At 35.4% G+C, this 18,137-nt stretch overlaps 1 protein-coding gene across 4 annotated transcripts in view; it reads right to left on the bottom strand.

Annotated features, from left to right (window-relative positions):
- Positions 1-1,291: 1,291 nt before the first annotated feature.
- The window catches only part of LOC115221763, a 26,455-nt gene continuing 9,609 nt past the window's right edge, over positions 1,292-18,137 (bottom strand). For 2 of the 4 annotated variants that reach the window (XM_029791983.2, XM_036510636.1), the window contains 4 exons: positions 17,860-17,987; positions 16,644-16,716; positions 3,752-3,899; positions 1,292-1,416 (listed from right to left, as the gene is read on the bottom strand). In XM_029791983.2, coding sequence (XP_029647843.1) covers positions 3,786-3,899; positions 16,644-16,716; positions 17,860-17,987 — 315 coding nt within the window. In that variant the 3' untranslated portion in view covers positions 1,292-1,416; positions 3,752-3,785. The remainder of the gene's footprint in view (positions 1,417-3,751; positions 3,900-16,643; positions 16,717-17,859; positions 17,988-18,137) is intronic. The other 2 variants (XM_029791984.2, XM_029791985.2) reach the window with 2 other exon arrangements.

The raw sequence follows: 18,137 nt of genomic DNA, 5'->3' as shown, positions 1-18,137 counted from the left end.
AAACATGTAGCCACATTCATTGTGCAAAAGAGGAGAAAAGAAAAAAGACTCACTGCTATATATATATATATATATATATATACATATATATATATACATATATATATATACATATATATATATATATATTCATTGTATACACATGTACATACACACACACATATATATATATACACATGTATATAATGTAGATGTATATGTGTATAAACAAAACATGGTCTTGTATGTATGTATGTGTATCAATATGTATGTATATAAATATATATGTATATTTTTATAAATACACGATCATCTCTCAATATTTATGCCACACAAGTGTGATAGAGAGTACATACATTCATACATTCATACATATATATATATATATACACATATATATCTATATATCTATATATATATATATATATATATGGATGTGTCTATGTTTATATATTTCAAGTAAAAGTTCCATGGTTCCATGGTTGTTGTGCTCAAAGTTCACAGAAGTCTTTTGAGAAAAAAGGTTTTTTGAGCTGGAATCTTGTTATTCTTCCATTCAGAAGAGAACAGCAGAAAGCCACTGCATCTGCAACCACACCTAATTCAAAAAATCGCCAATCAACACATTAAATGTTGATCTTATAGAATTTATACTTATTTCCCGTATATCAATGCCTTTATATAAGTGTGTGTGTGTGTATATATATACATATATATATATGAAAATGTGCGTGTGTTTCTATATATATATATATATTTATTTATTTATTTGTATACACACACTTATCTGTATATTGTATATACATACTTCAATACCTGTACAAATATATATATATATATATATATAATATATATATGTGTTCAACCTGTATGTGATTGTGTATATATGTATATTAGTAGAAACAGAGATTTATTTATAGTTTTCAAAAAGTTCTTTATTATTATTATTGTTATTATCATTATTTTTAATCAGTTAATTAACCATTAATTAAAGAGGAAGCAGGTCAGAAAACCAGATCAGAAATAAGAGAGACAGGATACGAAATGTGGCACGAAAAGTCAGGCGGACACGTGGTGGCAAAGGTCACCGATTTACTTGCAGGCAGGAGGCAAGCTAATATTTGTGTGTGTTTATGTTGGTGTATGCGTGTGTGTTCATTTGCTATCATTGCTACGGCAGAATTAATAGAAATTATAAGAATTACAATCCAGTGGGGTGGGTGGAGTTTACCATAGTTCCAAGAGTTCAGTTATTAAAATTTGTTTTTAAATTAAATAAAATTTAATTAAAATTAATATTGTGTTTTTTTTCTTTTTCATTTCTTTTGAAAGTGGGTTAAGGGGTATTTCTTTATCAAATCTGTTGTCTTTTTATTTCGTTGTTGTTCTTGCTTGTCCTTCCAACGTCTTTTAATAGACACGTCTCACATACCTTGTCTGTGGAGAAGAGAAAAATATATAAAAATAATAAAACAACTGTTTCTGATAATAAAAAAAAATGAGAAAATATGAAGAGCAAAACAGAAACACACACACACACACTTTCAAAAAAAAAAAAATACTCATCAAAAGTAGTAATTTTAAATTTATATTTCAAACAAACACCATTTTACAGTTTTACTTCAAATTTAAAAAAAAACTATCATTATATTATATTATACAATATTCATATTTTATATCTCTGAAGAGCAGAAGAGTTGTATATAAATGCTTATCAATATAGGATTCCATTATAGGGACAACTCTTCTGTGAAACGATCGTAAGATGTTTTAAATTATTAATTCAAAACTTTCAAACTATCAAATTTATTTATGCATTATATTTATACATATTTACATATATTTTTATATATATTTATATTTATTTATTTTATATATATTTTTAATACAATAAGTATTTTCACACAGGTATATCTTTATAATGAGTTTGGATATTAATTTCCTTATATTAATAATAATAATATATTATTAAAAATATATGTATATATATATATATATATACACACACGGCAAATAAGTAAATGGAGAGGATGCAAAACAACATACATCAGTCAGCCGGTAGACATTCTAGTATGTCTATTTATTCCAATGTATTAGAAGAATACATACACATTTAATAACCATGTATTACATACACCTGTACTAATATTACAGAAAAGAGCAAAAGATAAGATTGTCACAAGGTACTAGTTCCTTATGGTCGTTTCTACCAAGAGGCAAGGAAATCTTCCATGCCATCTCCATCTCTTCAGTGTTCTGTAGTGATGGGCAGATAAAGTTTGGATGACAAATGTGCCTCTATATATAATAGGAGCCGAATGAAATAGATTCTTTTTTTGAGTCTGTGAAACTCTACGTTGCATGGAACTAAGTTAAACTCTTCTTAAATGGTAAATTCTATTAAATGTGTTGCATGCAACTCCCTTTCATCGGTCCTCTCATCTGTATGTATACATACACACGTGTTTTATTTCAGTTATATATCTTATGTTGTACATGAACAGATAAACATGAAATAAAAGCATTTAGCATAATATATTTAAATGAAAATATTTACATAAGAATCAAAATGTGTGACATATATATTAGAACCGTATTAGTAGTAGCGTTTCATGTAACATTTTTACATTGATATAAATACATGCAATGTGTATATATATATATATATATATATATAAGCAAACATAAATGAAGCAAAGTGTGGTGGGTGCAATTGTAATGTGAAGCTTGAGCAATTTTTATAACAAGAAAGTTGTGTGTTCAAATGACAATATACTCCATGTCTGTGTGCACATATATATATGAGTGCGTGTATGTGTGTATATATATATATATGCTGTGTAAGTAAGTAAAAGAACATTTATTTACCTCGTTATCTCCCAGCATACCTAATTTTAGTGCGTCATCATCATTAATAATGATATTATTATCATAATTATCATTATCATCATCATCATTATTATTATTATTATTATTATTATTGTCGTTATTTTCATTGTAATCAATGTAGTGAAAATTGGTAAAATTGTTAGTTTATTGGACAAAATTCTTTGTGACATTTCTTCCAGTTTTTTCCTTTGTGGGTCCAGACCCAGTGAAGGTCACTTTTTGCTTTCCATCCTTTCAGGTTGCTAAAATAAAGTACCAGTCGTGTATTGGGGGAAATCCAATCAATTTACCCCATCGCTTCCAAATTTCCAGGTGTATGCCAAAATTTGAAATCATTATTAGTATTATTATTACCGTTGCTATTTTTATTATTACTATTGTTGTTGTTATTTTTATTGTATGCTTTGTCCATTTAATCACCTCTCCCTTCTAAATTTTTGACCCTGTGTCTGTGTCTGTGTATTTTTCTTCATTATTATCATAACTGTTAATGTATATACACACTAATTATATATATCTATACGGAATTATGTGTGTATAAATGTATTCAAATATACATGTGTATGTATGTGTGTGTATATATATATTATATATATATATATATACATATATTATATATATATACACACATATATATATATACACATATACATATACACATATATTTGTATGTATCTTATGTAATTGTTTGTGAGTGAATGAGTGTGTGCATGCATATATATATATATATATATATATATATATATATATATATATATGCACACACATATAAACATACATACATGAATGTATGTATGCATGTATGCATGTATGTATGTATGTATGTATATTCATATGTATATATGTGAGTGAGATGCAGAAATATGTGAATCGGTATACCTACCCTCCTAGCTGACCTGACAACAGTGTTGGGGCAACTAATCATCATAATAAGAAGGGTCACGACGGGACTTGCATATGACCTTCCTAATTTTCTTGCGTAAGGGTGACACCTTGCCCAGCATCTCAGCTCCAGCTGAGTCGTCAGTCTGCTAATAACGGAGGCAGGGTATCGTTAGCAATCAGCCGACACGTAAAGACACACACGCATACAGACAAAACATGTATACATACATAGAAACGTGAATCTAAACATACACATATATAGATACATACACATGTAACTGTTCATATATATATATTGACATAAAGCACAAAAAATATCTGCATATATATACATACAATCATATATATATATTATTCAAAGGAATTCCAACTCTGCCTGTTTTTTTATGTTTTATTTATATTCTTTATAATATTAATGTAGAATATAGAATATATGTGGTGGTGACCCCCTTCGGTCAGACACTGACCATGGGTTTGCACCTAGAGAGTTACCCTCTGAGGCACAAGTTTGGGCAAAGTTGTTTTATGGAAGACCAGCAGTCACCCATGCATACCGGCCTCCCCTCTCCATGTCACCGATGTTGTCCAAGGGAAAGACAAAGGTCGATACAGCTTGGCACCTGTGACGTTGCAACTCATTTCTACAGCTGAGTGAACTGGAGCAACGTGAAATAAAGTGTCTTGCTCAAGAACACAACACGCAGCCCGGTCCAGAATGCGAGCTCACAACCACACGATCGTAAGCTCGACGCTCTAACCACTGAGCCACGCGCCTTCACATAGAATATATAGTATAAATAATATATATATATAGTAAAATGAAATGAAGTATTGATTGTCTTATTGAATAGATGAAATATTGAATATCAAATATTAAGGACTGGTATACTTTCTTGCATTGAAGCAGTTTTTAAGGTCCCAGGTTGTGACAGGAGTGTTTCAACTGTTGACACACTTTATTTAATTTCATTTCATTTTACTACTATATATACCATTTATACTATATATTCTATAGTCTACATTAATATTATAAAGAATATATATAAAACATAAAAAACAGACCGAGTTGGAATTTCTTTGAATAATATATATCCCTCTATACACAATCATATGAACCCCTTTATTATATATATTATATATATATATATATAATATATATATTTCTTCCCCTCCAACTCTGTTTTCTGCTCCTCCATTGGACTAGCAAGCTATGTTCTCTACTGCCTAAGTCCACCTTATTCCCTCAGTTCTTCTTCTCACATTATTCCTGCCTGCTATGTATTCCCCTCAAAACACCACAGCCAATTCTCCCTCCTCAGAACTAGCCTCTCACCTTCTCTTCTTCATCTTCCTACAGAAATTTATCTACAAATAACCAAAGCTGACATTTCATGTCTCTCTCACTCTATTGACACCTTTGTATCTCATGTATTGTGAGATTTACTGATCCAGAGGTACCCAGGACACTATCCATACCTGGGATGGTACTTGTATTTTCAAGGTACCCAATGGTAGCTGTACTTCTCAAGATCCTCATCTACATGTACTTCTTAAAGTACCCTGTTCTTGACTGTGGCTGCCCTTCTCAAAGTACTTAATGCTACAAGTATTTCTCAGGTACCAATATTCCTAGTGGAATCTTTACTTCACAAGGTATCCATTCCTGGTGATACCCCTGTTTCTGAAGGTACCCATATTCTTGTTGATACATGCACCCCTATGATGGATGAAGGCACCTTGTTAAAGGTGAGTATCCAAACTAGTGGAGGCAAGGAAGCGAATCATTTTATCCAAATCTTCAAAAGTGTCTACATCCATACATACATAAACATAAAAACCGATATAAATGCATTCATTTGTGGTTCAATTCCAAGCAATGCCATTGTTTGATGGTCCTCTTAAACATGAGCAACATGGATGTGACCTTTCAGTGTTGCCCAGGGCCTTCATTCATTTGCATAAATATGGCAAAAAAAAAGGTCCCTCTTGCTGCAGGGGTTCACAAAGCTTACCACCCACACTGATGATGCATGCCTTCATTGCATCATGGAATTTGCCTTCGAATGTTTTGCTTTTGTCAGTTATGGCCAGCCGTAGGATCCACTGCAGAACAGAGATGTTTCAAATCAAGCAACGTCTATGCCTGGAGCTTTTTTCAAATGAGAAAAAGCTTTGTAAAGGGTCAGTTCCACTCCCTTAGCCTTTGTAAAGGGCCAAATCCACTCTCTTAGCCTTTTCCTAAAACGAAAATTAATTTACTTCACTGGATACTAACAAAGTCTCATGCGTTATGTCAGAGTTTTCTTTCTCCGAGGGCAATGACAAAACTAAAACTTGGGGGTCTCTCAACCCCAGCTTTTAGAAGTTCTTTGACTTATTCAACTCATCTGCCCCTTGATAGGTTTTGTTTATCATCCTGCTTGGGGTGTCCAATGAAAACCACCTGACATGGCAAGCAGGATTAATTGGGTTGCTGGCTTAGCAAATATTCGACCATATGACACACACACACACAAATGCATTCATACATACCTATATACATGCATACCTATTTTATATACATACATAGATAAACAGATATTTAAAACACAAATGGACAGACAATCTGATTTACACACACACACACACACATCAACACCATAAAGCATCAAATTAAGAGACAGCAGCGTTTCAGTGATTTTCCGCAAGATTAGGAATAATTAATTAGGGTCACGGGTAAGGGGTGGGGGAATAGCACACACACACATATATATATACATAAGTATATAGACAGATATAAATATGTGTATATATATATATATATATATATATATATATATATATATATATATATATATATCATATATACATATTTTATATATACTCATACACACACATATGCATGCATAATATAAATGCATATGTATAATATGCACATGTAAATACACACACACACACCCACACACATATATATATAATATATATATATATATATATATTTGTTATATTTCGGAATGGTCACATAATATTAGGGAGTAAATCCAAACTTACCGGAAAATTAATTATTTAGGATTAAATCTAATTTTACAGTATAAATATAAATTAAATTAGAGATAAAACCACTATTAGGCAAATCATTGATTTGCTAATAGTGGTTTTATCTCTTATTTTAATTTATAATATATATATATATATATATATATATATAATAATAAATATATATTATATATATATCTAAATAAATCTATATATATATATATATATATATATATATATATATATATATATATATATATATATATGTACATGTATGTATGTATATGTATGTATTCACATGCATGTATATATGTGTATGTCTGTATACACACACATATATATAAGCACATATACTTATGTCAGTGGATATATTCAGTTAATATTGGGTTGGTAGCAGTGGTACAAGGTATCATCTTGGTTTAGGCAGTAGTTTTAGTGGAACTATCAATGGTATTGAGGGTAGGAGGAGCAATAGCATTGGTAGTAGTCACAGTACAGACAGTAATGGTGGTTGTGTGAATGGTACAGATTGATAGTAGAAGTAGTAGTAGTTGAGGGACAACAGGTAGCAGTATATGAGGTAGTGTTTAAAATAGTACCCTACTCACAATATGCTTTACAGGGTACCTCACTCTCAAAATATGTTGCATGTTTACTGGTTTTTATTTTAGTAATTTATCTGTAATTAATAGCTAATTATTATACAGTAGTAATTGTATTATAATTTAATTAATATCTAATTACTATACATCTAATTTAATGTTAATTGTTTTGATTGTTAAAATTTGGTGATGAATTTGGTGTTTGAATCTTATAAGAGATGCGATGATGAAGAAAATAAGTGATAAAAACAGGTGTGATGACAAGAAAGGTAAGGTGGGATGACTCTGGAGACAAAAGAAGGGAAATAAACAGAAAGAAAAGAGGTGTACATGATGCTGGTTGGTGGTGGTGGTGGTGGTGATGTGCTTTTCTTTTATATAATCTTCTCCCTCCTCATCAAGGTGTATAACCTGTGTTACCTCAGTGTTTGTCACAAACAGTATCTACACACACACACACACACGCACACATATTTGCATGCTTTCAAATCACCTTCATGTTCCTCCTTATGTATTCTCTGTCCATGATTGATACAAATTATCAATTATCGTTAATAGTGCTCATGTCGCCTGCTTCTTTACCTTTTCTGTCTCTTCTCTCTTCCACTTTCTTTTTCTCTTCTATGTTTTTCTCTTTCTTTTCTGCCTGCCACTCCCACTTTTTTATTGTAAACATATATTTATATATTCCATCTCCCATTTCTACATGTCCTGATGAAGTGTTCAGAAGTTCGAAATATCCAAATACAAAGTAAAACTTCAACTGTTGCTTTGTCTTTGCTTAAGTTGTTCACTTTTATATTGCATTTCACAATGTCTGCGTCTTAACAGGTTTTTAACTTTTATTATATATTATATACATATATATATATACATATATATATATACATATATATATATACATATATATCTTTTACTTTGGAAACGTTCATATTGCAACTAAAATGTCATTCAATAACTCTTGCATACCATTGAGTTTAATTAAACATTTTAACATAATTAGATGTTAATTAAAAGTAGTGTTTCTCAACCTGGGTTTCACAGAATCCCAGGGCCCTGATCAAATTTCTGAAGTTCCATGAGATAAAATGTCTGATAATAAGATTTCAATAAAGATTTATTTAATAAATAAATGGTTTTTACCATTTTCAAAATAATAAGATAGTATTTGTTTTGTCTAACAAACCATGTGCTTTCAGCTTCAGTCCTGCTGTGCTGTAGCTTGGGCCTGTGTCTTCTAGTAGGTGCAAGTATGGGTGTGTTATTAAGAAGCTTGCTTTCTTCCAACCATCTGGTCTTAGGTTCAGTCCCACTGCACAGCACTTTGAGCAAATGTCTTTTATTTTAGCCCCGAGTCAACCAAAGCCTTTTAACTGGATTTGGTACAAAGAAACTGAAAGAAGCCTGTTTCTATCTCTCTCTTTCTCTCTCTATATATATATGTGTGTGTGTGTGGGCACGTGTGTGTGTGTGTGTGTGTGTGTGTGTGTGTATGTGCGTGTGTGTCCTCCTCTCTTGACTTCATGTGATTGTTGAAAATGATTGTCGCTGTCCTACAGGTAACAACATCATTCATTTCCAGTCTTATATGGAATCCATGTGCAGCCATAGGGAAATGCTACCTTATTTGGAAACAGATAAGAGTTGGTGACTGGAAGAGCATCCAGCTGTAGAAAAATCTGCCTCAACAACAAATTCTATCTGATCCATGCAAGCATAAAGAACTGGACATTAGAACGATGCTTAAAACAAATAAATTCTTTCTCTATGGCAACTTTTGTTTCATTTTATGACTAATATCATATATGAGTTCCATGGCTTTTAGAGTTTTGGTAAAATATAAGAGTTCCAAAATAAAATAAGCTTAGGAAACGGATGAAGGATTTTCTCTCTCTCTCTCTCTCTCTCTCTCTCTCTCTCTCTCTCTCTCCTCTCTCCCTCTCCCTCAAAATTTCTCTCATTTCTCCCATCCTACCATCTACCTTCAATCCTACCAAAATCTAACTTCCGCCACCCAGATCGGTTTTATTCCGGTTTGTTTTCCTTTTTTCTGTTTTACTTGAAATGTTTTTATTTCCATTTTGTATTCTTTATTCTCTGTGATGTTGTGGCTTTCATACAGTTGTAATAATTTCCATTTGAACACAACAATAAATAACAAAGGAGAAAAGAAACTGTCAAAACAACAACAGTAACAACAACAGCAACATGAAACAGTGAAGCAGTGGTCCACCCTCGCCCACCACCACTGCCACTCAACACAACATCCATCAGTCCAGCACATTTTTTGTATGTATGTGTATAGCATGTGTGTGTGTGCGTGTGTGTGCATGTGCATGTGTAAGTATATGTGTATGCTTGTGTGTATAGTGTGTGTATAGTGTGTGTATAGTGTGTGTATAGTGTGTGTATATATGAGTATAGTGTGTGTAGATGTGTGTAGTGTATGCATATATATGTGTGTGTTTCTGCTTGTATGTGTGTATATCAGTGTATTTGTCTGTGGGTGTCACCAGACTGAGTGGTGATGGTGATGGTGGTGGTGGTGGTGGTGGTGGTGGTGGTGGTGGTGGCAACAATGGTGGTAGTGGTAGTGCTACTGCTGATAACAGTGAGTAGTGGTGGCAGGTGTAGTGAATGTTGTGGAAGCACTAATGATGGCAGTGGTGGTGGTGGATGTGGTGGTGGTGGTTGGTGATGGTGGTGGTGGTGGTGGTGGTGGTGGTGGTGGTGTGGTGTGATGGTGGTGGTGGTGTGGTGGATGTTGGTGGTGATGGTGGTTGGTGGTGGTGGGTTTGGTGGTGGTGATTGGTGGTGGTGGTGGTGGTGGTGGTGTGGTGGTGGTGGTGTGGTGGTGGGTTTTGGTGGTGGTTTTTGGTGGTGGTGGGGTGTGGTGGTGGTGGTGGTGGTGGTGGTGGTGTGGGTGGTGTGGTGGTGGTAGTGGTGGTGGCGTTGTTGGTTTGACCCTAGGCCAACCCCGAGCGAGCAGATCTCTCATCAAAGACGTTCAATCCAACGTGTCCTTTCCTCATTGAGATGGTATGGCATGATGTGAGGGAAGTTTAACTGCTATTTCTTGCAGACCAAGAAGTTGCGTAGAAGTTTTTTCATTGGCTTAGTAGTAGGAAGTGAAAGTGGGGGGGAGGACTTGTCAGTGGAGGGGGAGGTGGCAGTGGCGTGATGATGGTGGGGTGGGGTGGCAATGAGGAAGGTTGATGGTGGGGATGGTGGTTGGAAAGGGTGATGTCAGCTGTAGTTATGTTGTTGTTGTTGTTTTTTGCAATGGTGGTGGTGGTGGTGGTGGTGGTGGTGGTATGGTTGTTGTTGTTGTTGTTGTTGCTGTGATAAGTTGTGTGGTTCTTTTAGTTGCAGTTTGTTCACATGACCAAAAATTGAATCTCAAAGACTGGTCCTCCTTCCAAACCTAGAATATATTTCAGCCCCTTGATTCCTATTAACTCCTTTACAAATCACAAATCACAAGCGTAACCCACAACGAAATATTGCTCTCCCCCCACACCCCACAGCTGCTGCTGCTGCTGCTCATACAGTATATTCTAGACCATGTCTCAAAAATTAGCTTTTCTCTTCAAAGCCAGAACATCAACTCTGACCATTTCTAACCCTTCTCGCCTGCCTCTATCTCACGTGAGATCCACAATGAAATGCTGTTCCCATGTCATTCACAAGGGTTTATTGGTTCTCACATCTAGCATGGTGCTGCTTCAGCCACACACACAGACACAATAGATGGCATCCAAAGAATGGCCATTTGTTTTATTGGCATGGAATCACACACCAAGGCACCCCTATCTCTGATCACCAAATATGATGTCACCTCCCTCTGTCTTTGCTACCACTACCACAACAGCCTCTGCTCTTCCTTAGATCTATCTAGTCTTGTGTCGTCTCCACAGAGGGACTGTTCTCTACACACTGATCTTTCCCATATCCCTTAACTTGTGTCCAACCTTCAAGGCCCCACATAATCTATGCCTTCTTCCACCCTTTCCTCCCCTGAATGACCATCTACTGGAGTTCCATCACTGCAGTTCTTGACTTGTAAAAATTTAAGCAGAATGTTAATGACGTCAATTTCAGTGACCTTGAAAGGACAGCAAAGGTCAAGGATACTTCCCCTTCTTCCAGACAAAACTAACAAAAAACGAAATAAAGGGCCCATGATATCAGTAAATACAATGAATCCTTTGTATACTGATACGAGAGCATTGAATATAAGTACCCCAGGTACAGCTGAAAGAGGCATTCTAGGGTACTGTTGACTACAGTAGGGCAATGTAACTCACCTACTGAACGAGGTGTATCATAGAGAACTAAGGTACTGTAGAGAAATGTATGGTGCTGCAGTGGGCTTTCTGGTACCATAGCATTGTGTACAGTACCACAGTGATCTGTATAGTACCGTAGCGAATTGTACCACACAATGCATATATATATATATATATATATATATATATATATATATATATATATATAGGTAGATTGATATATATATATATATTATAATATATATTATATATATCATAATATAATAAATAGATAGATAGATAGATAGATAGATAGATAGATAGATAGATAGAAAGATAGATAGATAGATAGATAGATAGATAGATAGATAGATAGATAGATGGCTGATACTGTACCTGCAGTGTGCCTTAAGTAATTTATAGTATAGATAAACGTACCACAAAATGGTAACATGTTCGAGTGCATTCGTGCGTGGTAAGACCCTCTGATGTAGGAACAATCCCAAGAGAAAATTCACCTCATATATATATATATATATATATATATAATATATATATATATATATATATATAATATATATATATATATATATGCGCGCGCACACCACATTTATGTGAAAACATATTTTGAGCTGTGAATAACGTCAGTGGATCATTGGACGCATTTCTGTGTCCTTTCGCTTCGTCAGCCACGAAAACCATATGTACCACCACACATAGTCTGATAAGAACGAAGCTATTCTTATTAAAAGAGCACACAGTAGGTTTGTTGATGTGCGTAAAGCTTAGTCAAGCTATAATTAAATAAGTATTATTGCACAAAGCAGCGTTGAATGAAGTATATTAATGTAAAGTCATATTTAACACGATTGAGTGCATTCTAACGTGATAAAGCATCTCGCTGCAGAAATAGTCCCTGGAGAAAATTCTCCTCTTAGACATGTGCAAAAATACGTTTTGTGCAATGAATGATGCCATTAGATCATAGGATGTATGTATTTCTGTATCTTTTTGCTTCATCAGCCTCGGAAAGCAAATCTTTCATTAATAGAGGCCGATGAGAAGGAAATTATTCTTATTAGATATAATATATAGTAAGTTTGTCGATGTGCATAAAGTTTGGTCCAGCTTGTATGACGTTGTTTGTATGATAGCAGAGAAGTATTTGGTTGGTTTGGAATCTTTCCAAAATAAGAACCAGATTCCAAAGATATTTTACATCGAACAACCGAAGATTGTTTGATGGATTGGTGAATTAGAGTCAGGAACTGGTGGTGGTGATGTTGCTGCTGTTGTTGTTTTGCACAGATCAGAAATAAGGAAATAGGATTTTTGTGTTTCCAAAACATCACATGGTACAATCACATGACACAATCACATGACAACTAAAGAATCATGAGTGCCAGATAAGAACAGAGACATGAAACACAACTAGCTGTAGCCACCTGGGATGAGGATGATGCGTTGGCGAGGGAGGATGGTTGCGGTGGTGGTGCAGGTAACAGGAGGAGGTGATATAGATGGTGGATGCCAATAGTGAAGGTGGTGGTGGTGGTGGTGGTAACGTGCTAAATGGAGATCGATGGGATATATACATGGTAGTGGGTAGAAGGTGGAGGATAACAAATACCAATAAAGAGGGGCGGGGTTATGAATGAGTAGGAGGAAGAGGTGAAGGAGTAGAAGAAACAGAAGAAGAGGAAGAAGTATGAAAATGCATGGGAGAGGTGAGAGAAGGAGTAAAAGAACGGGTGGGAGGAGTACAAAGAATACACGGGAGGAGGGAAAGAAGAAGGAGAAAGAGTGGGAGGAGTAGATGAAGGAGGAGAAGAATGATGGGAGAATGAGAGAAGGAGTAACTGGTCGAACCACCTCGCCCCCTTTTTTGTCTTTTGCTGATCCCTTGATTTTTTAACGGTGATACACAGAATGATCATGCAGTGACTGTGGTCAGTGACCAAGGGTCAGTTAGGTGGGTGTGGTCAATAATGAATCGGTGGAGAGAGGCGTGACGTTTGCAGAAACTTAATGTGAACGTGGTCAACTTTTATCTATATAAAAAAAAAAAATAAATAAAATAAAATAAAATAAAATTAAAAAAAAATACGGCGGCGTGGGTGGGGGGTAGGGGGGAAGTATTTGCGGTTCTCAAATGCTTTTTTTAAAGGGTGCACTGAAAAGCTGCGTGTCTTCACACCAATATTTGACAGACCAATCGATATAGCGGAACGAGACAAATAAAGCATGCGCTTGACCGATAGTTTTTTTTTTTTTTTAGAAAAAAAAAAAAATCAAGGTATTTTTTTTTCAAAGCAATGCTACATGAGGAACAAAATAAAACATGTATAGAAAATAATCACAGCATAATTTCAAATAAATAACATAGAAACAAAAATCAATAAATAATTAAATAAAATTATTTAAAAAATAGTATTCTTTGAAATCCATTATTTTCATAATTATTATTACCAATACTGTAATTACTATTATCATTAATACCATTATCATTTTATTACAACTATTATTATTGTTATTATTATTATTATTATTATTATTATTATTATTATTATTATTATTATTATTAAGACGGCGAGCTGGCAGAATCGTTAGAACGCCGGGCGAAATGCTCAGCGGCATTTCGTCTGCCACTACGTTCGGAGTTCAAACTTCGCCAAGGTCGACTTTGCCCTTGTAGGGTTGACGACCTTTCGGGGTCGATAAATTAAGTACCAGTGAAACACTGGGGTCGATGTAATCGACTATTTCCTCCCCCAAATATTCAGGCCTTTTGCCTACAGTAGAAAGGATTATTATTATTATTATTATTATTATTATTATTATTATTATTATTAAATAGGTACCAGTTGAGTACTGAGATCGATGTAATCGACTTTATCCCCTCCCCCGAAATTACTGGCCTTGTGCCCAAATTTGAAATCATTATTATTGTTATTATTATTATTATTATAGACTATCGTACGGAATATCAAGAATATCAAACAGGATATCAGATATACGAAGCCAATTTAAACATCGACAATACGTCTAGATCATTCGATCCTGGTTTCTGAGAGTCTTAGAGCTTATTTTCTTTCCTATGATTTTTAGAATTCATTTTCCATTCTCATCCTGTATCTGGCTTACATTCTAATATTGAAGGATTTATTTATTCCTAGACTTTACTCAGAAATAAAAATTGAAGCAATTAAATCTCGGTTTGTTGTAGCTTTGGCTGTAGTTTTGTTGTGGTAATTGAAGGTGTGGTAGTGTCGGTGCTAGTATTGAAGTAGTGTTGCTGCTTTTGTTGTTATTTGTGGTGGGCGGTTGTGGAGTGGTGATGTGCTGTAGTTATGGTAGTGCTGGCACCAAGAGAGATCTAATAAGGCGGAAGAAGACTATCTTTGGGCCTCGGGAGAGAATTCCTCTGGGAATTTACGTTCTGTGCTTTTCTATTTCATTCCCCTCCTTTTTTTCTTTCTCTTTATTTCTGGGGACAATATAAGCAATCGTCGATCCCTTATTTTTGCTAACTTTTTAAATTCAAAATATTTTTTGCTTAAACTTTTCGAGAAAAAGAACCGAGTGAAATTTTACTGGTTCTTCAGTGAATCGCGAAGTTGAAAAGGCGGCAGAAATCGATAAACAATGTCTTCAGACAACAAAAAAAATATTCAATTTTTGCTTGGACTAATTTAATATTCTCATTAAATTTGCGTTGATAGAAGAACGGTTTAAAAAAACACACGAAGTATTTTAAGGAAGGTAACTCTAAGACATGGTAAATAATAAGGGAAGTAACTTCGTCATGGCCATCAAACCGTTGTGTTTGGATCGATAGAATTGTTAGGGCCTCGGAAAGGAAAGAAAAAAGATGAATTGCAATATTTATTCCATCTCCTTAGGGCAGTGGTTTTCAACCAGGGTTCCGCGGAACCTTAGGGTTCCGCCAGTACAGTCCAGGGGTTCCGCAAGAAGTTACAAAACTGCTAAAATCGGCAGTAATTTTAATTCTCCTGTGCAGATATGTGTGCATAAGACAATTAAATTATTGCACAGGGGTTCCTCGAGCCAGTGGAATGTTTCCTTGGGGTTCCGCTCCAGCAAAAAGTTTGAAAAGCACTGCCTTAGGGTCTATGTTCAAATTCCGCCGAGGACAATTTACCCTTTCATTTTTTCTGAGTCGATAAAATAAAGAACCCGTCAAATACTGGAATCAATATAACCGACTACCCCTCCCCTCAAAATTTCTGGCTTTGTGCTAAAATTACAAAGTATTGTTGTTGTTGTTGTTGTAATGGCAGTGAGTCGGCAGACTCATTAGCACGTCGGATAAAATGCTTAGTGGCATTTCATCCGACTTTTTACGTTCTAAGCTCAAGTTCTTCCGAGGTCGGCTTCAACTTTCATCCATTCAGGGTCGATAAAATAAGTACCAGCTGTGCACGGGGGGGAGGGTGAAGGGGGGAGCAATGTAATCGACTTACCCCTTTCCCTAAAACTGCTGCCCTTGTGACCAAATTTGAGACCTCTATTACAATTATTATTATTATTATTAGCACGTCGGGCAAAATGTTTAAAGTGGCGAGCTGGCAGAATCGTTAGCGCGCTGAACGAAATGCTTAGCGGTATTTCACCCGTTAATACGTTCTGAGTTCAAATTCCGCCGAAGTCGACTTTACATTTCATCCTTTAGGGGTCGATAAAATAAGTACCAGTTAAACACTGGGGTCGATGTAATCAACTAGTCCCCACCCCCAAAATTTCAGGCCTTGTGCCTATAATAGAAAGGATTATCATTATCATTAACCTTTGTATCTATATAAATGTGTCATTCTTATAAGTGCATGGTATGCATGTATGTATGTATGTATGTATGTATGTATGTATGTTCCTACATTACGACTATAAAATGATATAGAATTATACGCCGGAATTCATTGAATTCTCATTAAAGCTCTTCTAGAATAATCTGAGGATATCGACGGAGATTATAACGATGACATACCGTACGTGCGCCAGAATGACCCAGCCCAGAAGTGTGGGTGTCGAGCACATCCATCGCTGGTCGGTCATAATATCTGAAAAGATACAAACAGATGCAAACAGTCATTAATAGGCTGTGTCTTTTATTCTGACAACAGGAATCGGACGAAGAGAGAAATCCACTGCTTTTCTTGAGGACTACAAAACCACCAGCGATAAAGTTATAGGAAATTTAAAATTTTATTACCGTCCAAATTTTCACTTAAAATATCAATTATTTTCTCAAATATACTTGCACGAAACACACGCATTCGCGCGTATATAGATGCACACACATTTATACATATCTACACATATATGCAATTGCAGCGTGGAAGGTGTTTATAAGCCATTTAAAAACACACAAAAACCCTTAGATTCACTGTAACATTTAAATTTAATTTGTCAAAATATTTTCGTCGCCTGAGACCGCGACCTATTCACTGAGCACGGAATTTTGTCAGTGAAGAGGTCGCGGTTTCAAAGCGACGAAAATATTTTAACAAATTTAAAAACACACGAAAACCGTTAAATTCTGAAGTGAATCTAACGGATTTTGTGTATTTCTTAAATGGCTTATAAACGCCTTCCACGCTGCTATTGTTTTTGTTTCAGCACAGGATCTCAGATCCTTGCAAGTACATCCCCGTAATACACATATATGTATTTGCGCATAATTATGCGTAAAAGCAGTCACACATTAAACGGAAGGATCGCGTAGCATTTTCTTTTATTGTACAAGGTAAAGGTTGATCGTGACTTCGAAGTTTTGGTTTTGTGGTGTTCGTCAGCCAATCTGATGAAAACTCCATGTCTGCAACTTCGAACGAAGTTACCCTCCACCCTTCCTTGCAAATAATATATATATATATCACGTGATCACATGACCTACCAGGCTAGCAGATGGTGTTATACATCGCTGGTCACAATGCGCTTTGCATCGTTTTAGCCATTAAATATCGCCACCACTCCCCTTTGATGGAAAGGAGACAGCACCAACGTGAAATGAAGTGTTTTGCTCAAGAACACAACGCGACGCTCGGTGTGGAATCGAACCCGCGATCTAACCACTCGGCCACGCGCCTTCACAATGTATATTGTTCGCAGACATTGCTTTTAGCAGTGGTTGATTTAACTTATGAGTAAATACAGCCCCGAGTGAGAATCTCGGCGGATTGTTAGATGAAGAAAAGTTTTACCTGTCAAGCAACTGCCGGTGACGATCCATCTTGTCCTGCACACCTCTCACTTGATCTCGCACGTGAACGTAGGGTACGGTTCCTTTAGGAATCTGGTGCTCCGCGCCGGCGTCAGCATCAAGTCGGTACTGGACAGAGAAAATTAAAAAAAACATAAATATATACAGAATGCTAAAAAGTAAATAAATAAACAGTGAATGACCAGACAGACCGTAGAATTAATCATTAACCATATATCGTGGCGCTCCGTCGGTTGCGACGACGAGGGTTCCAGTTGA

This window comes from Octopus sinensis, linkage group LG18 (assembly GCF_006345805.1).
Source record: "Octopus sinensis linkage group LG18, ASM634580v1, whole genome shotgun sequence".
Lineage (NCBI taxonomy): Eukaryota > Metazoa > Mollusca > Cephalopoda > Octopoda > Octopodidae > Octopus > Octopus sinensis.
The sequence above is the reverse complement of the archived record's forward strand: the minus strand, read 5'-3'. Positions and strand labels throughout refer to the sequence as shown.